At 36.4% G+C, this 26941-nt stretch overlaps 1 protein-coding gene across 5 annotated transcripts in view; it reads left to right on the plus strand.

Annotated features, from left to right (window-relative positions):
* Positions 1-26941, plus strand: part of UGGT1 (UDP-glucose glycoprotein glucosyltransferase 1) — a 124887-nt gene that overhangs the window by 13188 nt on the left and 84758 nt on the right. For all 5 annotated transcript variants that reach the window (XM_019717989.2, XM_019717992.2, XM_019717991.2 and 2 more), the window contains 11 exons: positions 2162-2292; positions 8618-8730; positions 10316-10490; positions 11578-11674; positions 12591-12669; positions 14935-15035; positions 15795-15894; positions 16967-17027; positions 20538-20629; positions 21932-22082; positions 24133-24252. In XM_019717989.2, the coding sequence (XP_019573548.2) occupies positions 2162-2292; positions 8618-8730; positions 10316-10490; positions 11578-11674; positions 12591-12669; positions 14935-15035; positions 15795-15894; positions 16967-17027; positions 20538-20629; positions 21932-22082; positions 24133-24252 (1220 nt within the window). The remainder of the gene's footprint in view (positions 1-2161; positions 2293-8617; positions 8731-10315; positions 10491-11577; positions 11675-12590; positions 12670-14934; positions 15036-15794; positions 15895-16966; positions 17028-20537; positions 20630-21931; positions 22083-24132; positions 24253-26941) is intronic.

Genomic DNA, 26941 nt, shown 5'->3' on the forward strand with positions numbered 1-26941 from the left:
TTATTAATATTATACATATTTTAAAAGTTAAGTCTGAATTTCTTTTGCCGTGTAAATAAATACATAAAGATTTTTAACAAGCGTTTGTTTTAGTTATACATGTAATTTGGCATCAACTAGAATTGTTTGAGTTATCAAACGAATCATTTTACTTTTAGTTTATGATTTCATAAAACACATTTATTTATTTTTTTACATTTTTTTTATTAGTTTGAGTTGTACAAAACATAATGATTAAACATTTACACACCTCACAAAGTGATAACCCCAACAAAAATAAATTTATTCAAGTGGGTTTCATAATGAATTTGCACTCTGACATTTAAAATGAGATTTCTTCAGTATAAATGATAATGTGTTGTTGGTTAGAATTAGAGGCATATGGATTCTTGGAAGTGATCATAAGTATGTTAAACATTTGATTTGAAATGTTATTTGTAGTCCCACCATCCAAAGATATTCACCATTAACATTCTGGTAACATTTTGAGGTATTTCTTTCTGATCTCTTTTTCTACTTAGAAGATGTTTATGCAATGTAGAACCTTTTATATTTTGCTTTTTAGAATGTTAATATTTTCTTTAAAAATAATTTTTGATAATATGTGATTTAAAAGTCAAAGATAGGGCAGATGGGTGGCTCAGTTGGTTGGAGCGTGTCCTCTCAACCACAAGGTTGCCGGTTCGACTCCCGCAAGGGATGGTGTGCTGTGCCCCCTGCTACTAAGATTGAACAACAGCAACTGGACTTAGAGCTGAGCTGCGCCTTCCACACTTTAAAGATTGAAAGGACAACAACTTGACTTGGAGCTGATGGCTCCTGGGAAAAACACAGTGTTCCCCAGTAAAGTCCTGGAAGTACACACTGTTCCCTAATAAAGTCCTGTTCCCCTTCCCCAATAAAATCTTAGAAAAAAACCCCAAAAAACCAAAGGTATATAAAAGTCTATACTTACACAGAAAAATCTTATTGTCTCCCTGTCTCTGTTTTTCCCCTGCTTTTTATAACCATTTAAATTAATTTGTTTAGCCTTCAATGTCTTTTTTTTAAACAACAAATACATAGATGTGTATTCTTATTTCTCATTCTTTCTTATGGTAAAAAAAGATAGCATACTATATATACATTGTTTTCTATCTTGTGCTTTTTACTTACTATTTCCTGGGGATTTTTTTCATACTGGCACATGTGTTTTTTTCCCTCAGATAATTTTTTTCTCTCTCCTTTCTTCTGCCTCCCCCCGCCATTCCAGTTCAAGCCATTGTTTCTCAGTCTAGTTCTGTAGGACACAGCTCCCTGGCCCATGCTGGTATTATGAGCCTTGCGCTCTCCCGGCTGAGGTAGTTGGTCACCAGTCGTCGGTCAGCCGCTCACAGCAGCTCACGCCAACCTCCAGCTATTCACAGCAGCCCAGCTCCAGGCCATTGTTCACAATTTTAGCTGTAGAGGGTGCAGCTCACTGGCCCATGTGGGAATCGAACCGGTGACCTCGACGTTAGGAGTATGGCGCTACAACCACCTGAGTCGGCCTCCCTCAGATAATTTGTTCTAATTATTTGATTAAATGCTTTGCCCCAAACTACAATTTCATGAGTATCCTTTAATACCTTGTACTTCCTTATCACACTGCTCAGTTTTGTTGGATTATTTGAGGAGATAATGTGCTAAGCACTGGGGAATACAAAGATAAATAAGTCATAGCTTCTACTTGTGGGGACTCAGAGACTATTTGGGGAGGGATAGATAGTGAATACATGATTTAATAAATGATGTGATAAGTGAAAGAGGAAAGCAAAGAAATATTATGAGAACAAAGAAGAGATGTGCTTGGTCCAGTGAGGCATGGGGTAGGGTTGGGCTGCCTCCCTGCAGTGGTGGTCTCACAGCTGAATTCTTGCTCAGGAAGTCAGAAGGAGTTAGTCATCCTGGGAAGTGAGAAAGTAGCAGCCTAGGGGGAAGGAAGAGCTGACAAAGGGAAGAAGAGGAAAAGTCCAATTGCAATGTGTACTCCTGGGAGTTCTAAGCATTTGACAAGACAGTATGGTGTTACTATTTTGTGATCATATGCCTTTGTAACACACAGCTTTACACTTCTGGAACTGTCTTATTTGGATATATCTAGTCATATATGATTATTTTGGTTACTGTTCTTCCTTGACAGGTACTGATTATTCCTATTATCATGCAATATTGGAAGTTGCATTTCAGTTTCTGTCACCTCTACAGCAGAATTTGTTGAAATTCTGTCTGTCGCTTCATTCGTACTCAGCTACAATTCAAGCCTTTCAGCAGGTGAGTTCAGTGCTTGCATGTAACAGTATGTTTTAGGGGTTTATAACATGATTGGTTTATAACATGATTGGTTTATAACCCTGGCATTGGGTTACAGAGCTGTAACTTTTCTGCCTGAAATTTCCTAGGATTTATGTTTTTTTAATAAATAACAGGCACAGTTGATGTTAAATCTTCAAACCATGGATTATAAAAAAAATAATTTGCACTTATTTTCATTTACGAAATTCAAAAAGTATGCACACACAAAAGAGGCTACGAGACCTCATTTACAAAACAGCCTAGGAGGTGGTCTTGTTAAGCTAGTTGAGCCTGAATCTGATCACAGCTTATAAATCTCAAAGCAGCTCATAGGAAACACAGGAGATGGGAAGCATGAAGCTGTATGACGGGACACAGTCAGGTAAATCCAGAATGCAAGAAACTTTGTAGTAAAGTGATGTGATTTCTTCAACAAGTAAGTTAAAAGGAAAAGGAAAGAGGGAGGGAGGAACTCCAAGAGAAACTTTAAAAATGTGTCAGTTTAATGCAATTTGTTGATCTTGTTCAATTTTGAGTTGAACAAACTCCTATTATACAAAAAAGACCGAGAAACCTGTGTACACTGATGGCATATTTGATATAAAAGAAATATTAATTTTAAACCCATGTTTCAATTATGAAATAAAACAGGTATAGAAAACCATTCACAAGAAGTAGGAATTATGATAAAGTGAACAGTCTTGTAATTTTCAGTCAGGTCAAGAACTAGAACTTATCCAGCCACACTGCAGGGTTGCCAGTACTGTGGCCGCATCGCAGATTACTCTTGCCCTCCAAAGGAACCACTTTCCCGATTTTTTGTAGGAGTCAAGGAATCACTTGCTGTGGTTGTTATTTTATTGCCCAAGAGTATGTCTCCATACAGTAGAGTTTAGTCTTGCCCATTTAAAAAATTTTGATAATTTTTTTGTTTTTGGGTATGTGTGTGTGTGTGTGGGGGGGGGCGGTCTCTTAATTTACAGGTTCTTTCTTTATCCCTTTCTTTTCTGTTGAGTAACTTGGGCTGTTTGCCCTATACATTATTTCACAATCTACATTTGGTTGATCACATACTCATGATGCAGTTCAGCGTATTTCTCTGTCTTCTGTTCCCTGCAACTCGGCTGCTGGATCCCAGGGCTTGATCATAATAGTGTTTCATCCCTCTGGCAAGTCTGTAGGTAGTGTTCTCTTCTTCCATTAGGAGGCACCTACTGCTGAGTTCCTCTTTTTGATTTAGCTGCCTTTACTGCTCTATGCTTAATCCATTCATTCTTGGGGATTAGAAAGTGGTGACTGATTCTGTTGTTTCTCTTTCATTTGTTCTTGGAACTTGGATATAAAGAAGTACGTATTCTCCCCCTCTGGCACTATTTCATGGTACTGTTCACATAGAGTAGGCAGAATACCTGTTTGATTCTTGCTTTTTATACCAGGTTTCTGAATGAGTTTGATTCACTATTCTTTTTGACCATTTAGGTCTTTTTTCCATTTTGTTTTTATTGTGCTAAAATATACATAAAATTAATTTATTTTCCTGTCCTTTTCTGAGTTTACAGTTTAGAGATATTTAGTTCATTCATATTGTTGTGCAGTCATCACTGCCATCCATCTTCAGAACTTCTTTCATCTTGCAGAACTGAACCCATCAAATAATAGCTCCTCACCCCCTTTCCTTCCCACCAACCCCTGGCAACCACCATTTTACTTACTATCTATGAATTTGCCCATTCTAGAAACCTCACATAAGTGGGATGATGAGTGTTTATCCTTTTATGTGTGGCTTATTTCATATAGCATGATGTTTTTAAGGTTCATCCATGTTGTAGCTTGCATCAGGATTTCATTTCTTTTTATGGCTGAATAATGATGCGTCGGCTGCATACACCACATTCTGTTCATCTACTCATATGTTGATGGACACTTGGATTGTTTCTGCATTTTGGCCGTTGTGAAGAATGTTGCTATGAACATTGGTGTGTAAGTATCTGGTGACATCCTTGCTTTCAGTTCTTTTGGGCATGTACATAGGAGTGTTATTCATGGATCATGTGGTGATTCAATGTTTAACATTTTGAGGAATGGCCAAACTCTTTCACATAGCAGCTGCACCAGTAATGCACCAGGATTCCACTTTCTCCACATTCTTGCTGACAATTGCTGTTCTGTTTTTTTACTTTTTTATTATTTTTTAAATAATGGCTGTCCTAATGGGTGGGAAGTGGTATCTTGTGGTTTAGAATCTCAGTTCTCATTTTCCTAATGACAAATGATGATGAACATCTTTTCATGTGCTTATTGGCCATCTGTGTATCTTCTTTTGTAGATATGTCTATGTAAGACGTTTACCCATTTTTGATTTGGACTGTTCCGTGTTTTTGTTGTTGAGTTGTAGGAGTTCTTTATACACTTTGGATATTAATCACTTGTTGGACATATACTTTACAAATATTCTCTCCCATCTTGTGGATAGCCTTTTCACTCTGTTGATAGTATCCATTTATGTATAGAAGGTTTTAATTTTGATGAAGTCCATTTTATTTTTCTTTTGTTGCCTGTGCTTCTGGTGTTATATCCAAGTACTCATCACCAAATCCAATGTCATGAATCTTTTGCCCTGGTTTCTTCATGAAGCTTTCCCCTATGTTTTCTCCCTAGAGTTCTATAATTATAGCATTAGCTCTTAAATTTAGGTCTTTTATCCACTTTGAATTAGAGTAAGAGTCCAACTTCATTCTTTTACGTGTAGATAACCAATTTTCCCAGCGCCATTTTCGAAAAGAATATCCTTTCTCCATTGAATGGTTTTGGCATCCTTGTTGAAAAACCTGTTGACCGTATGTATATTTACAAATGCTGGTTTACATGTTTGCACTTATGACAGTAGCACACTGTTTTGATTGTTGTAGCCTTGTACTACTTTGGGAAATCATAAAGTGTGAGTCTTCTGCTGAGTTCTTTTGTTGCTACCCTAGTAGTCTTTGGTTGCTTTCTTGCTATCTGGTATGATAAGAAGTTTCACATTCATTTTGTACATCTCTGGCCCTAGATTTGTGATCAGCTGTTTTCTAAGAGGCTCGTTAAAGAGTTTTTTTTAAAAGGGTGTATGTGGAAGGTGGTATTTTAAGAGCACAGTCTAGGCACTGGGGATAGTGTTCTCAGGCCTCTTAAGTGGGCAGAGATAGGAAATAACTGCACATATATCTAGAGACCAAATACATAAAGCCATGTAAAAATGAAATACTTTGTGAGTTCATATGTATATTTTCAATTTAAATTAAGGACTACTTTGTTACATGTATATCTGTTTTCCTCTGCATTAGAATCTCAGTTCTCAAGGGTATAACAGATGATAGAATTAGACTATTTCTTAATGACTTATTTGTTTTACCCATGTTATATACACAGTAGTATTAATAACAATAGTCATTCTGTTGCCACAATTACATTTACTGAAAATAGTCAGAAAATTTTCTTTTGGCCTAGTGATTCCCATTCTCCATCCCTCCATTTAAAAAATGAGTACAGTCTATGTAGAACATAGATATTTCATATTATACTGTCTCCCCGTTAGTCCCCATTTAGTCTAGTTTCTACGGATAATTTATATTTTTAATGCTCACCACCAGTCCCTTTGCCAAACGTCTCTACTCAGTTGACTTTTCTGACATGTGCTGACTGGTAGGTTCTTCAAGAAGGGCTCACGGGAACAGTATTTCCTTGATTTTTGCATGTTTATATAACAATCTAGCTATAAAATACTTAGTTTATATTTTTCTCCCTTGACTATATTAAACATATTATTTCATTTACTTTCAGTATAAAGTTTTACTGCAGAAAGTGTGATGATAATACAATGATTTTTCCCTTAAAAGTCTCTTGCTCTTTTTATCTGGAGACCTAGGGGTTTTTTTCTTTTTATTTAAAGTCATAATGTACTAGAATATAACTTAGCAGTGATTGTTCTGGGTCAGTATTTTCAGGTATATAGTATGTTGTTTTAATATAGAATTTCAAATAATATTTTATTTCAAGAAAGTTCTCTTAAAAACTTACTGTTCTGTTCTCTTGTTTTGGAATTCATATCATCTATATGCTGAATTTTCTTTGCCTAACTTCATTTTTTTGTCACTTTCTCTTGGATCTCCCTTTTCTTTCTTTTTGATTTAAAAGATTTTTGTTCTTTCATCTTCTGTTTAATCATTACTTACTGTGTTTGTTTTTGTGCTCATTCTGGTTTAGTCTTCATTTCTAAAATGATTTACTTATAAGTTTTGCTTCAGTCTGTCACCTCATTTCAGTTTTTCTCTAATTCTGATTTAGATTATTCTTTATATTTTATGTAGTTTTCTTCATGTATTTTTACTTGAAATAGTAGGTTACATTTTTATCTGTTTTCTGGCTATGTATTTCTGACATGGTTTTATTGACTATAGCTCTGCTGTCCAATATGGTAGCCACTAGCCACATGTGGCTACTTAAATTTAAGTCAATTAAAATTAAATGAAGTAAAACTTTTCGCTCTTCAGCGGCACTGGCCACATTTTCAGTGGCTACCATATTGGACTGTGCAGATATAGATTTCTGTCATCGCAGCAGTTTTTCTTGTGTAGCGCTCATCTGGGAGAGGAAGAGCTATTCTGTCCCTCGCCCCTTTTCTTACAGTAGCTTTGGATGGGATCAGACATCGAGACTTTTCTGCTCATTTTGATGTGGAATTAGTTTTCTTTAACTTGTAGAGGTTGGCATGGCTCCCCCTTCTGTTGTTTAATGTAAATGTTAAACAATAATGGTGGCTTAAAAAAAGGTGGCTTGCTTTTTGAAATTTTCTGACTCTGTTCCCCTTCTACACTTTTATTTGTACTTTGTCTTTCATTGTCTCTATATCTCTGTCCTCTTCAAGTTTCATTGTACCTTCAGCAGTTTCTCCTTAGAGTGGGGCCCTTTCCTAGAAGGGCATCCTCGCTTGTGAGTCTGAGGGGTCAGAGTGGCAGAACTGCCTGAACCCTTTTAAACTTTACCATGGATCCCTGTGCTCACCTGATATTAGCACATTGACCCACCATACTTTCCAGTGAAGCCTGTTGACTGTTTGGGGTTTTCTTGCTCTCAGGAGCATCAGAATTTCGTTTCCCTCTGTGTCCTTCTCCACGGCATTCTGATAACTGCAGGTCTCGTTTGTGTTCTGTATCGTGGGGATTGCCTTCCAACTAGTTTTGTCAGAAATGTGATCCATTGGTGTTTGCTATCTAGTTGCTCTATTTTTATGGGGAAGGTTGAAAAACTGTGCTGTCAGTTGCCATTTATGCAGAATTTTATTACTTTTATTTAGAATTCATGTGGAAACGATTCAATAGAGTGTGGTAGAAAGGTAGATGAAATAAGATTGGCTATGAGTTGATAATTATTGAAGCTGACCCATGGGTATGGGCCATGGGGGTTTATGGTACTATTCTTTGTTCTTTTCTTGTGTTTGTAAGTTTTATAATTAACAGAAAAATAAAGAACGTAATGAAAAGTTTTAGTATCAGTTTTTCATAGCAAGCTTTCTGTTTCTTCTTTTATTATTTTTTTGGATTCCATCTATGGAAAAGGACATCTTAATATTAATATGTTACATAAAAGACATTAGTTCATACACCAGTGCTTGTCATTGTATCCTTTCCTTTACTCATCACACTCGCTCTCCTCAGTGTGCCTCTCATTAAAGGTGCAGATTGACTTGTCTCATTATGTGTTGGCATTAATGCGTTTCGCTCTAAACATAAATTCACGTCTCATTCAGCCTTTCTTTGAATATCTTACTATGCCTGTTAGATAATTTTACCTTTCCAGCAATAATCTTTTCTTAGGCACAGTTGTTTTTTTAGATTCTATGTCATTCTTTCTATTTCAGTGAGGGGCTTCATGTTAATTTGCATATTATACTTAACCCTTAATACTATAAGACTGCATCCTTATACTTTAGCATTTAAAACTTAAAATCGACATTTGTAAGCTTAGTTTTCTACAAGGTATATATTGTATTCCCTGGCTATCTTTTGATATAGTCTGAGAGAATTTCAAGGTCCTGTTTTGGGGATAATAATAACATCTTTCTCATGGGATGATACTGGGAGGAACTAGAAAAAGATGACACGTAAAGTTCTTACTTCCTGTCACATAATGGGTATTCAGTAGATGTTAATTTTTGCTTTACGGATGTTGTTTTATTATCATTTTATTACCTATTTGGAATATTTATGTCTTTAGCTTGTTTTTGGTTAGAAGTTATTTAAAAAAAATCTTGTGTCTTAAATGACAGATAGCAGCTGATGAACCTCCACCAGAAGGATGTAATTCATTTTTTTCAGTGCATGGAAAGAAGACTTGTGATTTTGATGCCCTTGAGACTCTTCTACTTACAGCGCCTGAAAGGTAGACTCTGTGTTTCTCTTTATAGTTGTCATGTATGCATTGTGCTTTCTGTATCAAGTCCACCTGCTGATTTCTTTTTTTTAATGGGTCTATAGGTGTGGATTCTGGAACCAAACTGACTAGATTTGAATTCCAGCTCCATCACTTAAAATGTTTTGTGAACTTAGGCAATTTATTTAATCTTTCTTTCCTCATCTCATTTTAAAATGGAGATAAGAGTATTTAATATTACTGTTATTATTTAGCAATGACTGTATCTTAGAAATTATATAGACTTTGTCATCAGTTTAGTAAAGAATACTCTGTGTATTAAAGCCGTTGCCTGAGTGAATTATGTTAATGATCTCTCAGGATATTACTGGTTTCAGACAAAGTAGACTATTTAAAAGATAATCGCAAGCTTAATTTCAACATTAAATTGGCAGTTAATGGGCTGGCTTTCTGCTGACAGTTCAGTTTCCTTTGTGGACAAATATAATAAATAGTACCTCTTGCTGTCTGGTTGGGCAGTACCCATTGTCCTTCCTGCTCTGGTGGCCTTATAAATAGGATACTAGTTATCTCTCTGCTGTGTTGATCTGCTCTATCAGAAGTGCTAAGGGTGCTGTAGGTGGGGGTAGTTCTTCTTCAGTGAGGTTACCTGCCCAGCACTGTTCTCTGCCCACCAAATGGCATGAGTGCTTCTTACTCGGGGTGACACCCAAAAACTCAGCGTGCATTTCAGCCAGCTCAGGGTCAAGGTGGCTGCACGGTAAAGTGGTGGTCCTTTGGGGAAAACAAAGTGCTTAATTCTTTGGTTAATTTTTTACAATATGCAATCTTTGTAAAGAAAAGAGTGATAGTGTATCCTCTTCTGAAAGGTCATAGCTATTTTTAATGGTTTAGCAGGTATCCTTTTTGACTTTTTTTCTGTGGTTATAAATTTATACAGGTAGGTAGGCTTGTTTTAACAAGAGTCATCTTCCTTTTAGTGCATATAGGTGTACCTCATTAAGAGGAGTTGGTAGGTCATAAAGTCTATGTTAATATCTGTTAACATCTGGATGCCATTCTTAGAGAATTTTTGAGGTGGCAAGTTTTAAAATTTATGAGGAAAATTCAAATGCTAAACCTATTAATAGGAAGATCATAGTAGTAAAGATGACAGAGAAGGGAAATGCTATGCATAACTGGCAAGTTACATGCTTAAAGTAGTCCTGTACTTTTTTGTATTATTTGTACTTATGTTTTCAGATAAAAGGATAATTATTTGCTATTTGTGGGGTGGAATAATTTATTAAAGTTTTAGTACTGTAAGATCTGGATATACATCCTTTTTCTGGTTTTTCCCCCCTTCTCTACGAATTGGTTCACAATTATTAATCAAAGTCTGTATTTCAAGTTAGTATTTATGTAATGTACTTTTATTACTATTTTTAATGATGAACAAATAAGACTTATACCTGATAGCATTCTTACTTACTGAAAATGATTTAAAAATTTGATACCTTTTATATTAAGATGCTTATAATCTTACATCATCAAGCTGCATTTTGTTTAAAAACTTTGTTAAGTTTAGATTTAAGCTTTTAATATTTGTTTTCAGACCCAAACCCTTATTGTTCAAAGGCGATCACAGATACCCCTCACCTAATCCTCAAAGTCCAGTGGTGATTTTCTACTCTGAGATCGGCTGTGAGGCATTTTATAATTTCCACCGCCAGCTTGTATCAAAAAGTGATGCAGGCGAGATCAATTACATATTCAGACATTATATATCTGTAAGTATTGACTTATTTTATAATGTTTTAAATATTAATTTGCCCAGCATGACCTTAGCACATAAGCTAATAATTTCCCCCTTTATGAAAGTATTTGTATTTTTTTGAGAAGTGTAATACTTTCATCAAATCTATTATTTGCACACAGGAGGCACTTCGCTTGCCTTTCTCAGGAAATGTAAAATGGTTATGCTTAAAAAATAGTTTAATTTTCCAGTCTATTTAAAAAATGAACCATGTAGATCGTATTTAATTTGGTCCAGATATGGTCATTATACTATGAACTGATTCTTGAATTCAGTTCCTTTTCAAACCTTTTTTTTTCTTTTTGTAATCTTTTCATTAGATGTAAAAGGAAGGGTTTCTAAAGAGGTGAAATTAAGCTTTTAAAACCTTGTGTAATATTTAGCATTTAAAGTATTTATATGTAAAGATTGTTAGCCCTAGAGTTTCTGTGTCATAATAAGTTCAATAAATATTGGATACTAAGTCCATGCACGTAAAATAAAAGTTTTAAATGAAAATTTGTGTGAGCAGCAACGGATTTATTAATATTTAATTTTGACAACTGCTCTCCTTTCCAGTGTCCCCCAAGCTCTGTGGCTGGTATCCAAGATTTAAAATGTCTAAAGGGTCACCCTCATTCAGGATGGTGGTGAGCCGGTGACGTTTGCTCAGCCCAAACCCTGATTACAGACATTTAAATTCAATAAAAAACATACACGCACACATTTACACACATGCTCCGCACAGAGCACTTCTGGTGAGGTTTGAAACCTCACCAGTTTCAACCCTGCTGCATAGGTCTGGAACTCTTTTTCTTTCTCCATTTCTTTACACGGTTTGGTTATCTTTCCCTTTCTATTTTCCCTTCCTCTGGTTTTGCTTCTGTCTTGGAATCCTTGTGCTCACACTAGTGGCATGATGCAAAATCTAGAGGAGGCTGGGAGTCCCGTGGCAGTTGAAGGGTATTTGAGCATATAATCCTAGGTGACGGCTACGCAGCATTAGCATAGTCACGTTGTGTGTACACCGTGACATGTGAAGGCCTCGGTGGTCATGCTGGAATCGCTTGCTCTGCCTGCAGAATCCTAAGCGGGAGCCTGTTTATCTCTCCGGCTATGGTGTGGAACTGGCCATGAAGAGCACCGAGTACAAGGCCAAGGATGATACTCAGGTGAAAGGTGAATTTGTAAATTAGACCAATGTGTTTTCTTTTTCTTAAACATAAAGGGGAACTCATTTCTTTAATGAAAAAGAATAGATTTAGGAATATGATGAACCTGTGAATCCTGGTTCTCTGACATCCAAGTTGGGTGACATTAAGGAAATTCTCTACGTCCTAATTTTTTGCTTTGTGAAGTACAGATAATGATATATGCCTCTTAAAGTATTTGTGAGGAGAAAATAAGATGTATAGGTAAAGGCATTAGTACAGTTTTTTGCACAAAAATGTTCAGTAAGTAGTAACGATTGTTACTGATGACATGTAGTTCACAAATAGCTGTTAATTTGTGGCCCAATGTGAAATCTTAAACTCTCCTATAATTAATGAATTATTTAATGGTTTTTATTATTTTCTGCTCTTGGAACAGTTTGCTATGGATATGTGCGTTGACTCTAGGGTTTTGAATTCATTATTTCAATTAAAACAAGTTTCATGTACTGTGTCTTTTGAGATTATTTTAAAGATACAAATGATTGGCTTGAGTACATGGAAGATAACCTAGTAAATCATCATTATGGTCTCAATAATTCTACTTAGGATTAAGTTGCCTGGTTACATAGTGTTCAGAATTTTCATATTGAAAACTCCATTTATAATTTTAAAGGCATTAATTTTGAAAGTTTTAACATGTAGTTTCCCCAAGTTTAAGGGAAAAATGCTTTCTTTATCCAGGAATATAGGATATATTAAAAACACATTTATTCTGTTTGTCACCATGCAAAATGTTATTGAAGTGTTCAACAATTTCAGTGGTATCACAATTTCAGGTGTTCCTAAATTTTTTCACATTATTCAGACTTCATCAGGTTAGTAGTAGTATATTTTCATTTCTAATCTGAGTGATTATACATGTATTTGCTGTGCTTTTGTAGGAACTGAAGTAAACACCACAGTGATTGGTGAAAATGATCCTATTGATGAAGTTCAAGGATTCCTTTTTGGAAAATTAAGGTATATATATTTTTTGGGGAAATGGTTTTATTCTCTTTAAACCTCCAGGCATAGGAGCGCTGAATTCTGCTTTTTTTAAAAAAAGATTTTATTGGGGAAGGGGAACAGGACTTTATTGGGGTATAGTGTGTACTTTCAGGACTTTTTTTGCAAGTCAAGTTGTCCTTTCAGTCTTAGTTGTGGAGGTTGCTGTTCAGCTTCAAGTTGTTGTCCTTTCAGTCTTAGTTGTGGAGGGCGCAGCTCAGCTCCAGGTCCAGTTGCCGTTGCTAGTTGCAGGGCGCAGTCCACCATCCCTTGCGGGAGTCGAACCGGCAACCTTGTGGTTGAGAGCCCACTGGCCCATGTGGGAATTGAACCGGCAGCCTTCGGAGTTAGGAGCATGGAGCTCCAACCACCTGAGCCACTGGGCCGGCCCCTGAATTCTACTTTATCTGGAAATCTTAATTAGGACATCTGTGTGCTTATCTTTCCTTTTCTTTTTTTTTTTTTTTTTTAAGGAAGGGCTCATATAGAAATAATATGTGTAGGTTCAGTTTCATATACTCAGCTTTAACATTTGGCTGAGTGAAGAATTTAGTAGGGATGACTGAATTCATGTTGAGTCACTGTGGGCATGTTGAGTTCATCCCAGGCACATGTACATTTCTGAGTGTTTCACGTCAGTTTTGGCCTAGTTACTAGGTAATCAGGTTCCATTTTTTATTGGCCCCAGGTTTCCAGAATCTCTTCAAATATTCATGTTTTTTGTGTTTGTCGTTTTGAAGAGCATTATGATTTTATGTTTTTATAGCACAAGGTAGACAATTGAAGAATTTGGACATTCAGAATAGTTATTTAGCTAAAGTAATGGGACTGTAATTTTGGTCTTTTTATTATGAAGAGGAGTTTGTAGCAGCTGATAGGAAGTGGATTTGTTGGCAGGTGAAGAATATGAGTAAATATTTCACTTTCTGCATGTTGTATTTATGAAATTTTGAGTTTCTATCATTTAAAAGAACATAATGACTCTTACCACCCATCTGTCTGTCTGATCTAAATGATACATCCCTGCTTCTGATAACTTCTGTTATACTAGCTTTAAATAGAATGCACTATACAGTGGTATCTCGGTTTTCGAACATAATCTGTTCCAGAAGACTGTTCGAGTTCTGAAACGTTCAAAAATTGAGGTGCGGTTTCCCCATAGAAAGTAATGCAAAATGGATGAATCCATTCTAGACCTTTAAAATCAACCCCTAGAACTGCAAATTTAGCATGCATTTTACTATCTCATGATACCATAGATTCATAAAATTTATGGCGTTCGTAAACCGAAAAGTTCGTCAACAGAGACTTTTGAAAACCACGGTACCACTGTATTTCAAGATAAAACTAAACAAAACCCAGTAATCTTGGTTAGATATAATCTTGAATTATATTCATGTGACCAAAGGATTTATGAGCATGTTGCTGAAAGAAATTCATTTTGGGATCAGTAGCAATATATATCCAATTTTTTTTTTAAATTAAAATTTGGGGTGACAATTGTTAGTAAAGTTACATAGGTTTCAGGTGTACAATTCTGTAATACATCATCTATATATCCAATTTTATTTTGAGAAATTATAAAGATACAGGAAAGTATGGAGAATAATACAACATACCCATATACTCACCACGCAGAATTGATTATTGCTATTGTACTTGCTGTTCTCTACCAAAGAGCCATTTATCAAGGTTTTTTTCCCCGAATGTACTTCTCCTTTTAATTTAAAAAAGAAAGAAAGAAACAAGGTGAGTAAAACACTGCAGGTAGAGTTGAAGTTCCCTTTGTTCCCTACTTCCAGTGTCATTCCTCTCCCTCCCTGAAACATAGAGAATCACTGTTATAGTGATTCATTATTTATCTGTAAATATTATGGTTTTTAAATTAACCTTTACTCACAGGATTTAATGTACAACATAGGGAATATAGTCAATATAGTATTGTAATAGCTATATACGATGTCAGGGGGTAGTAGATTGCAGGGGGAGTTATCACTTTGTGAGGGGTATAAATGTCTATTATGTTTTGTATACCTGAAACTAGTAAAAAAAAAATTGATCTTTTCTATATTAACTGATCTTTTCAGAAACATAATTCTACTTTAAGTTTTTCCCCTATATTGTAGGAATTTTCCCAATGATTAGAGGGGAAAATCATGAATATAAAATTGAAGCCAACTTCTAAGTGTGCTTTGAGAAAGAAAAGACACATGAAAAGGACTGATTTTATGTTTCTTTCAGAGATCTGCATCCTGACCTGAAGGAACATTTGAAAGAACTTAGAAAGCATCTTGTGGAGAGCACCAATGAAATGGCACCTTTAAAAGTTTGGCAATTGCAAGGTAATAAAAATAAAAAGCATAGAGGAATCACTGGCCTACTTTTTGAGTAAATTTTGTGGTACTAAAAAAATGTAGAATTTAGATAATTGCATTTATTCACGTGATTCTAAGGGTACCATAGATTTTAAAAACAGAATGATGTATTATGATTAATCAGAAAAGAAAGGCAAATCCTTTTGTAGACAGATAACACTATGCAGAAGTAATGTATGTAAATGAGTGCCAGATCTTTCTTTGTGTGACCAGATACATAAGGTAGATACAAGCTTATGTATCTGGTTACACAAATACTAGAAACATATTTGCCTTGGTCTTTATTGTCCATATGTACACATTTATTAAACAGTGTATCTACGGAATGTTCGAGGCATGTCAATATGGGAGAATGCATCCGTGCTTTTCTGGTCCAAAGGACTATTTATCAGGTTTTACCCAACATAATTTATAGTCTTTTGTTATACTTTGTGATTTGTTGTAAATTCAGAAGAGGGAAAAGGACTTGGGATGGATTTATCTTGTGCTAAATGTTTTAATATATGCATTAATGTTTTATGCAGGTAGATCAAGAAACTGTTAAAATAAATATTCTAGGGACCTATAAAGAAAATAAAACGAGAAATTAAACCATGGGCACTCTCTGAAATGGTTGCCTCATGAGGCATTCTTAATTACCAAGAAAATGGTGGGAAATAAATGTTTTTTCCTATTTCTCATTGCATTAGATTAATACATTTTATATTATATTTGATGATGTTGCAGATCTAAGCTTCCAGACTGCTGCCCGAATCTTGGCTGCTCCTATTGAATTAGCTTTGGTGGTTATGAAGGATCTTAGTCAAAATTTTCCTACCAAAGCCAGGTAATTAGAGTAATAAAGCTTTGAGGCGTTCTTCTTCTTGACATATACCTAGTACTTCATGTTTAGATGCAAAATTAAACAATTAAAATATGGAAATGCTTAGAAAATGAGAGTTCTCTTACTACCAGCACTATACTGCTAATGGTACTCTCTTTCTGAGAAGGTGGCAAGACTGCATTGTGTGGTTGTGTGAACTTTGTAAATAAACACTTTCCTCAGCACTGAAATGCAAATAACAACACCAGCCTTTCAGAATTGGTTGAGTTAACAAAATGTAACGTACGCAGGTATAACCGATCTGGGGTCTCACAGGGATAATAGTGTTTTTCTCCCTGAGGAGTTTCATGTACATCATATTTAACCTTTATGAAGAAAATGTTCATCCTGACAGAATAAGGTTTTGAGTGCAGCTTTTCTGATACTGCTTTCAATTATATAACGACCCTTTACATCACATAAATGCAAGGCAAAATTGCTTTAAAAACCAAAGTTTTAGAGACTAATGACTTAAATGAGTGTCAGTCTTTCTTGAGTCACTGAGTCAGGTGTTTTGACTTCTGATGTGAGATGTTTTGTAAATAAATTTGTTTATTTGATTAGTCTTGAAAATGCTTTCTAGACAGGACTTACATATCATACATAGTACAGTTTCCTTTAGTTCAGTGTGCTATTGATGATGCACATGTAGGATTCCGCCTCCACTGTAAGTGCTTAAGTAGGACGAGCAGTCTGTTGCCTTATTTCATTTATATTATCCTTTAGCCTGTGAGCTGTGGACATCATATATAGGAATGGAGCTACATCTGTTTAACTAAGATCTTGGAAATAACTGCACTTGCGTTAAAATGCTGCCATTACTGCTACTTTTCCTTAGTATTGTATCTTGTAAAAATGGAAATATATTTCAGTTGTAAAGATTTAAGGTTTTTTTCCATTTAGTTTGTGTGTGTGTGTGTGTGTGTGTGTGTGTGTGTAGTTTATTAAACAATTTGTTGTTTCGTACTTAAATATAGCGAAATTGAAGACATATCAAATGTTAAACTAAGCATTGACCATATTTTTATTTCCTTAGAGCAATAACAAAAACAGCTGTGAGTTCAGAACTTAGAACTGAAGTGGAAGAGAATCAGAAGGTATTAACCAATGGAAAATAGTGGCCTTTCTGTTTTGTATTATGTCTTTAAAGATAAAGAATTGTAAGTTAAATCAGTGACATTAATGGTTTTAATCTCTTTTTATCAAAGATGGTGGTATTTGGATTTATTTCTGTAATCTTTTTTTGTATTTTTAGTTTTTTAAAAAAATATTTTATAAGCATTCATTTATTCATTTTTATACTATTAAAATGTTTAATGTCATATTTTTAGTTTTTAATCAAAGTTGAATATCAATATAATTCAGAGCACCAGTCGTGCCACCAATTTACTTGGAAAAATAGCACCTCCCAACACATCTCACTCCCTGTTATGTTCCCCTTCCCAGAAATATCTGCTTGCAAATCTTAGCTGACTCTTTTGATATTTGTCTCCAGACTTCTAGCAAGCTTAGATTGGTACTTTAGTTTTCAGTGTCAGCCCTCATGTATTGGCCTCCTATTACAAGGATGAGGTTTCCCTTTCTTTCACTGACTCTTTCCCCCCATGTCTACCAGAACTCCATATTGGCATTTTCCCCATCTCTTCACTTTCCCTGTAGTTTTATGTCATGATTTTATCAATTCTTGATTTGCTCCACTATGGATGGTTGTGCTTTATGTCTAGTGCATAGCAGTTATCCTGGGGACCTTCCTTTAACTTCTTTTGTTGCATCTCCTATTTCTTGGATTCCAAGTCTTTGTTTTGGGTTTATTCACTTATTTTGGTACAGCAAATCATTCTTCATGAGAAAAGTTGCATGCAAGGTAAATTTCAGACTCTGAGAAATCAGTTTTCCATTTCTGTTTTTATTCGTAGCTTGGGTGGGTATAGAATTTTAGATTGGAAGTCATTTAGAAGTTTAAAGGCACGATCCTTGTAATTTTGGTTTCCATTGTAGCTATTGAGAAGTCTGAAGTTTTTGTATGAGATCTGATTTTTCTTTCTGGAGTCATCTAGGATCTTTCCTTTGACCCTAATCATTTGAAATTTCACAGTGATATGCAATTTTAAAAATTCTCTGTATTGATGGGTGGTTGGTGTGCCCTTTAAATCTGGAAAATTGTTTTCTCTAGTTTGGAGAAATTTTCTTGAGTTATTTATTTGCATTTCTTCCATCTGGTTTCTCTTTTCTGTTTTCCTAAAACTCTATTTATTTTTAAGATTTCACACCTTCTTGACTAGCATGGCCTTATTTAAAAACATCTTTTCTTTCCTATTTTCCAATTCTTTTGTCTTTTATTTTTAAGTTTTCTAGGAGGGATTTTCAACCCCTTTGTTGAGATTTTTGCTGTAGTTCTCAAATTTTTAATTTCCTAGGGTTATTTTTGTTCTTGGATTCTTTTTATAGTCTTCTCATTTGTTTCTGAAGGTATAAGTGGTGCATGTGTATGTTTTATTCTCTTTGCACAGTCTGTTTCCACTTAAGTTGTCTTCCTTTTTGTCTTGATCTCTTGTCTTTTATATTAGAGGCTTTCCAAGATGTTTAGTGATCTGTGGCTAGCTGTTCATATTGAAGAATGAGACAGTCTAAAGCTGATTGAACAAAAAAAAGCTGATTGGGAACCCTAACGATGAGACCTTTTCACTTTAGGCTATCTTGGAATGGCTATTTCTTAGGAACCCCAGAGACAGTATCTTTAAACCGTTCCTCTTGAGTCTTTCAATCTTCAGAAAAGGATCTAGTCTTCTGTCTGGAGGGTGAAGTCTGGTGGTCAGAGTTGTAGAAGCCAAGTAGGGAAGAGCACTCAGAAACTTCTACTCAGTCCCCTATTTTCAATGTGGGATCCTCATACTCAGTTGTGCTTCACTTCCCACAGTTCCCAGATTCTCTGTTTTACTCTTTCCAGGGATGAGCCTCCATTGTTTTGGAGTAGTGGGAGTTGTGACAGCAGCTACCTGCTGTATGAAATCAAGGGGGTCTGCAGGCTATTATCTTAAAAAGGCCCTCTATCAGAACTAATTTTTTAAACTCATAGTTAGCCCAAAGTCCCCTCATACATGTGTTCCTTGTGCTGCCAGTTCCCGGGGTCCTTGTTGGCTTTCTCCTCTGTCAGCCTAGCATTCAGCTTTCTCAGGATTGCTAAGACAGTTGCTGCTCACACATCTCCTTTTCAGGTTGCAAAATTAGTTACCTTTCTTCTTTTCTGGTCTCCTTGTCATTGTGGATTTATAACTTTAAGAGAGTCCATTTTAAAAAAAACTGACATTTCAAGAGAATTTCAAAAGGGAACAAAAAATGCTTGTGTTCATAATCTTTATGTATATTAGTTACTTAAATAGACTTGACGAATAAGTAAACCAAATATATCTCAAATATTTGCTAAATTGAAGAAACCTATGACAGTTTTTATTTACTTAATTTTTAACTTCCAGGTTAACAATATCAAATATTACCTTAATTTTAGGGCTTCCCCCCACCCCTACGAAGAAAAAACATTAAATTATACAGGTTATATATTGGTACTTCCTGAGTTCTTCATTTTTTGGAGTGAAATATTTTATTAAAGTATAAAATACAAAAATATAAAACAAATACAAAAACAAAAAATATTTTAGTGTGATGAATTTGCAGAAGCCAAACCAACCTGTGTAGCCTACGTAGATCTAGAAATATGATCTGTGTTTACCAGTTGAGACTCCAATTTTCCTAGAGTCAAAGGGTGCTGTACTTGCAGTCTGGGAGTGAGTGGACATGGAGATTTTTCTCTCCCATGTAAAGAATTCTGATTCTCATTGATGCAGCTTTCCATTGTCCACTTAGCTTGCTTGCCATTTAATCCTAGTAGGGCAAAGAAGCAGAAGCTGTGGCTTCCTTGTCGTTTTTTTACCCCCATGCAATCCTAGATCTTAGAGTGTATTTCTGTGAATCCACTGACTACTGGGAAATGAAAGGAGCAGAGCAGTCCCTGTCCTTCCTCCCCCAGCCCTGGGAGAACCAGGGGGCCACTGTCTCATGGAGCAGCAGCCAGGTTTTGGAGAGCTAGGTTGCATGTAGGTGCTGTCCTTAGCACAGCAACTCAGAGTTTCTTGGTGGACCTTAGCTTGAAGGTTTAAGGGAGTGTGGGGTTTTGAAACCCTTTTAGATTAGGTCTATGAACTTCATCACGAAGGCCAAGCTGTTGTGACTGCTGTCACAATCTCGGTTGGCATCACAAACAGGGAAAAGAAACAGGACTCCTCTTTTATGAAAAGTGTCCCTCAGCACTTGGCTTACTTGACACCCACCCCACCACCACCATTATAGGAAACAGTCATATTAATTATTGTTGGAAGGACAGAGGAAAGGAGGAAAGGTGTGTGCCACATAAACCAGCAGTGTCATTACAGTGTAGTGAATGCTAAGAAGGGTATGTGGGAATACACAGAAGGAAATCTTAACCCAGCCTTAGGCTTTCCTATGGTACATAAGAGGATGTCAACATTAAAATATAATAAAGTCAGAAATGTGGAAATTTCAATTAAGCATTCTTTTCCTGCTCTTTAATAATTTTTTTTTTAACATTTCAGTATTTCAAGGGAACGTTAGGATTACAGCCTGGAGATTCAGCATTGTTCATCAATGGACTTCATATTGATTTAGACACGCAGGATATATTCAGGTATAGGTAATCTTTTTCATTCTCTGAAAAGTTTTTACACCTGGTAGCTCTTTGGGATGCATTCAGATTGTCCTCCTTGCTGTGGCATGTTGGGAAGCCTGATGGCTCACTAGCCCCATTGCGTGCGTTTGGGTACGACCGTGTTCTGACCGAGATGGGTATGATGACACTTGGCCATTTTTTATCATAATGTACATTGAAGGCCTTGGACACTTAAGGCCCAAGTGTCTTTTCAGGATGCCCTTTTAGAAGCTGTAGTTTTCCTGTTAACCAGGGAAACAAATGAGCAGCTTCTTTTGCTTTTGGGAACATTCTGAAGTAGGTTTGTTTATTCAAAATGCTGCCTCTAGTTTCTCAGAACGTGTTCTGTCTTACATATGTTATTTGCATGCCTACCTTTTTGTTTGTTAAAATGTGATTCAGGGCTGAATTGCTCTAAATTGTCCTTGTGAATTTTTGGAGTGGGGTAGTAGACAGTCAGGTGGAATTCACATTTAATCCTTGGAATTAACATTGGCACAGATGACACTATGGCTTCGTAACAGTAAAAACAAAAGCTATTGCTAATGCTTCGGAAGAGGTGGTTTCCACAGTAAGATTATTGTAATTGAGCTTATGTTTACATTACTGCTTTATAGAGCTAGTAAAAAATTAATGAAGGACACTTTAAAAGGTTTTGTTTTGTTTTTTATTAAAAAAACATATATACCTCATTGTAAAGAGTTTTAAATAATACAGAGATAAAGGAACTGAAAAGTAAAGTCTTCATCCTGTCTTATTTCTTCCTCCTCCCCAGCAAACGTCTCTGTTGGGTGTGACTTCTCCAGACCTTTTTCTGTGGTCATATGTGTGTGTAAATTGTAAATTGATTTACAATCTATGTAAATTGATACTGAAGCATATATTAGACATATGGAATCTAGTAGTTCTTTTTGGTGTTTTTTAAATAAATCCTTTATTTTGAGATGATTGTAGATTCATGTGCAGTTGTGAGAAGTAACACAGAGTACTGTAGTGTTTTTAAAAACGTGTGATGTAAAATCCACATTTAGGATTATTTCATCCTCAATATGTCTATATTTAGAGATAATTTCTGTATACAATATGTTGATAAATATGAACAAACATGAACAAGAAGCAGATCCCACCTGCTTTGTCCTACATACTTTTACAGGATGAAGCAGAGGAAAGTGCTCCCTTTTTTGATTTCTCAGCAGGCTTGATGGGGATTTGAGTTTCAAGTGATATATTTTTTTTCATGGCAGGGATTCTTTTTAAAGCTTTTTCTACCATTTTTTTCAGTCTGTTTGATGTCTTGAGGAATGAAGCTCGGGTCATGGAGGGTCTGCATAGACTGGGGATAGAAGGCCTTTCTCTGCATAATATTTTGAAGCTGAACATCCAGCCCTCTGAGGCTGACTATGCTGTTGACATCAGGAGTCCCGCTATTTCTGTAGGTATTCTGTGAGTGCATCCGGGGCATCTGCCAGGCATTTTGTTATGATGTCCTCACTTGGTTTTTATGAGAGGTAAGGTATTCCTGCCATCTCTCTTGTTGGCATCAAAAATGGACCACACCTGCTTACATGGGGCTATGTGTGTATAATAAAGTAGGCTCTTGGATGCTCCAAAAGCTGAGTTACTACGTTTGATATGGTTAAGGCAGTGATTTTCCCACTTTTGTATCCTCCAAGGATTCAGCTGAGCATCTGTTGGGAAAGAGTGTTTAGTTTTTTTTTTTTCTGTTGCATACAAGTCTTGTGTGATTTTGTTTAAAAACATCAATTTTTAGCCAATAAGCTTCTTTACAAGGCATTTGAGATTTTATATGTGAAGGATTTATATAGATTAATATCTGCTCTGGTGTCTGGGTCTTTGTCTTCTCATCTGTGAAAGAGGATGGAAGGAACAGAGCTAACCTGGGCAGTCATAGTGAACCTGAGACCAGTGGTAGAACTGTGCCTGGCACACCCTTGGCATGCCAGGTTTCTGTAGAGTAAAATTTTTCTGTAGTGTAAAATTTTTTTGAAAGAGAGATCATGTAGAATCTAGATAGTCATCACTTGGTGATATAATGGCTATTTTGGTTAATACTGTTGTGTTTGTTTTTCTGTTAAAATTACAAAGAGTAAAGACACATCATTAGCAACATGTGCCCCATCACCATACTTACTAAGTGTTAACATTGAGTCATTTAGTGTCAGATGTATTGTTTTCTTGGAAGAAAGTATGTTTCAGTTAAAGCCCTCCTTGCATCTCTTCCCAGTACCACCTCTCCCTCCCTGAGGGTGATTCCTCTTCAGGAGTTGGTGTGTGTTCCTCCTGTCCCTTATTTTATTTATTTTTTAATTAAAGTTTATTGGAGTGACAATTGTTAGTAAAGTTACATAGGTTTCAAGTGTACAATTCTGTAATACATCATCAATATATTATGCTGTGTGTTCACCTGTCCCTTATTTTTTATCATTTGATTCCCTACTGTATGTTCTAAAATTTTGAAAAATGCCATATCAGTATCCTTAATCAGTTTCCTTTATTATTCAATAATTTTTTTCAAGACATATGTAGGTTGATACCTATAGATCTAATTTTATCATATTATATTTTATATTTTACTTATTTTTAAAAAATCTCTTATACATTCATAGTTGTTAAGATATACAAGAATATGTATTGAAATCTCATCACCCAGCTGTCCAGTTTTTCTTCTCTATTATTTGTATTCCAGAAATACTCTGTGTTTACATGAGCAAGGTAATACACTCAGATTCCCTCCCTGCCCTTTTCCTATGAATGGTACGTATGTTTATGTACCTATTACTCTCTTTATGGGCATTAAGCTGGGCATCTAATTTTTGGCTGTTAGAAGCAGTATGCTAATGGCTCTTTCTGTACCTCTGTCTTCGTGCACACATGTAGACTTTATTTGGTGTAGAGCTAGAATGGCAGGACTTAGTGGTGAGGTAGAAATGAAGTCTTACCTATATTCGGTCTTCTCTAAAATGACTGCTCCAGACACCAGCAGTGGGTGCAAATTCCCAGTGCTCTGTATCTGCCTCCTCTTGGATAGTGACAGACTTTAAAGTTTTTTCAGTTAAATGAATATGGAATTTTATTGTGGCTTTAGTTTATATTTCTCAGATGACTAGTGCCGATGTACATCTTTCTTTGTGTTAATTGCCTATTTGAATTTCTTCTGTAAGTTTCTTATTCATATTCTTGATTCAATTTCACTTCTCATTTGTTGCTTGCCTTTTTTTATTGATACGTTAGATTTCTATACATATTCTTGACACTAGTCCTTTATTGCTTTTGTAGGTTGCAAATATCTTCCATTCTGTGGCTTATGTTTTAGTCACTCATTTTTCTACTTGATCTTTATATTTTTGAAAATGGTCTTTTCCTGTGTAATTTTTCTTAAAATATTGAAAGTCTTATTATTTCTGCAAATTTCACTAACGGTGACTAAACTGTATGCACAATGTTGTTTTATTTTTTTCTAGTGGATCAACAACCTGGAAGTCGATAGCAGATATAATTCATGGCCTTCTAGTCTACAGGAGTTGCTTCGACCCACCTTTCCTGGTGTTATCCGGCAGATCAGGAAAAATCTGCATAATATGGTAAGTAAAACTTATTGTCTGGCCATAAATTCCATTTCTGCCTTGCCTTCTCTCATATGACCCCTTTGTCATATCTAGAATGTTCACTTCTCTCCTTTACTAGCCGCTTCTCCCCACCACTACCACTACTAAATAGACTCTTTTTCTAACTCCATATCCAAACTGAAAGGGTTTTGAAATGTATCGATCGTTTGTAGAGCTGTGAGGTGTCAGTGTGTGTGGAAACGCTCCTCATCCTTCACCTGAAGATTCAGACTGTGTTAGTTCTAATACCCCTTTTTTTACTCAGAAGATGAATACATTGCTACTATTTTTCTTGACTATCTTTTCCCTCCCCCTTTATTCTCACCTTCCCCCCCACCCCCCCGCACTCCGATTCAAGCTGTTGTTTCTCAGTCTATTTGTGTAGGACACAGCTCCTTGGCCCATCCAGGTATTATGAGCCTTGCGCTCCCCCGGCTTGGTCTGCCGCTCTCAGCGGCTCATGGCAGCTCTCGCCGGCTGCTGGCCGCTCACGATGGCTGCCAGCCACTCATGCTGGCTACTGGCCACTCATGCTGGCCACCGGCCACTCATGGCAGCACACGGTAGCCCACGGCAGCACACAGCAGCTCACACTGGCTGCCGGGTACTCCCACCTGGTCACCAGCCACTCATGGCGGCACAGGGTAGCCCACAGCAGCACACACAAGCCCACGGCAGCACACACAAGCCCACGGCAGCACATGCCAACCTCCGGCTCCTCACGGCAGCCCGCTCCAGGGAGAGCTGTTGTTCACAATCTTAGCTGTAGAGGGCGCTGCTCACTGGCCCATGTGGGAATTGAACCAGTGACCTTGGCGTTAGGAGCACAGCCCTCCAACCGCCTGAGCCACCGGGCCGGCCCTTTCTTGAATATCTTAATCCCTAAAATTTAATAGTCCAATTATTCCCTTAAATAAGTCTTCCTGTCATCTCCTGCTCATTATTCCTTATTTCACTGCTATAGGAGATAGAGGAAGAGGGTTCTTAGCTGGCCCTCTTTTCCCCTCTCATTTTTGTCTCTTTCCTTATGTAGCTCCTAAAGAGACAGGGGGCCAGTTAGTGCCAAGGTCAGCTTCTGCAGAATGTGCAAGGGAAACTGTCCTTTGTACTTTCTTGGCTCTTGAAACCAACTTTTTTTGCCTTCCCAGTCAAAATTGCAGTCTGGTTCTCTCCTACCTCATGTCTGAAGTTTACTGAATGAGATATATATACATATATATATATATATATATATATATATATATATATATATATTTTTTTTTTTAATTAAAGTTTATTGGGGTGACAATTGTTAGTAAAGTTACATCGATTTCTGGTGTATAATTCTGTATTATATCATCTATAAATCCCATTGTCAGTTCTCCTTCCATCACCATATATACTTGATCCCCTTTACCCTCATCTACCACCCCCCCTCCCCCTTACCCTCTGGTAACCACTAAACTATTGTCTGTGTCTATAAATTTTTGTTTCTCATTTGTTTGTCTTGTTCTTTTGTTGTTTTTGGTTTATATACCACATATCAGTGAAATCATACAGTTCTCGGCTTTTTCTGTCTGACTTATTTCGCTTAACATTATAGTCTCAAGATCCATCCATGTTGTCACAAATGGTCCTATTTCATCTTACAGCCGAATAGTATTCCATTGTGTATATATACCACGACTTCTTTATCCATTCATCTATCGAAGGACATTTTGGTTGTTTCCATGTCTTGGCCACCGTAAATAAAGCTGCAATGAACATTGGAGCACATGTGTCTTTATAAATAAATGTTCTCAGATTTTTTGGGTAGATACCCAGGAGAGGGATTGCTGGGTCATATGGTAATTCTGTCCGTAATTTTTTGAGGAACGTCCATACTGCCTTCCATAACGGCTGCATCAGTCTGCATTCCCACCAACAGTGTATGAGGGATCCTTTTCTCCACAGCCTCTCCAACACTTGTTACTATTTGTCTTGTTGATGATAGCCATTCTAACTGGGGTGAGGTGATAGATATCTCATTGAGGTTTTTATTTGCATTTCTCTGATGATTAGTGATGTTGAGCATTTTTTTCATATGTCTATTTGCCATTTGTATGTCCTCTTTGGAGAAATGTCTCTTCAGGTCCTCTGCCCATTTTTCAATTGGGTTGTTTGTTTTTTTGTTGTTGAGTTTCATGAGTTCCTTGTATATTTTGGATATTAGCCCCTTATCGGAGGAACTGTTTGCAAAAATCTTCTCCCATTCAGTTGGTTGCCTCTTTATTAGGTCGATGGTTTCTTTTGCTGTGCAGATGCTTTTAAGTTTGATATAGTCCCATTCATTTATTTTAACTTTTACTTCCCTTGCCTTTGGAGTCAAATTCATAAAACGCTCTTTGAACCCAAGGTCCATAAGTTTAATACCCATATTTTCTTTTATGCAGTTTATTGTTTCAGGTCGTATGCTTAAGTTTGATCCATTTTGAATTAATTTTGGTACATGGTGACAGATAGCAGTCCAGTTTCATTCTTTTGCACGTGGCTTTCCTGTTCTCCCAGCACCATTTATTGAAGAGGCTGTCTTTTCTCCATTATATGTTTTTTGCTTCTTTGTCACAAATTATCTGTCCATATTTATGTGGTTTTATTTCTGGGTTCTCAATTCTATTCCATTGGTCTATGTGTCTGTTTTTCTGCC

This window comes from Rhinolophus sinicus, linkage group LG01, assembly GCF_036562045.2.
Source record: "Rhinolophus sinicus isolate RSC01 linkage group LG01, ASM3656204v1, whole genome shotgun sequence".
In the NCBI taxonomy this organism is placed as follows: domain Eukaryota; kingdom Metazoa; phylum Chordata; class Mammalia; order Chiroptera; family Rhinolophidae; genus Rhinolophus; species Rhinolophus sinicus.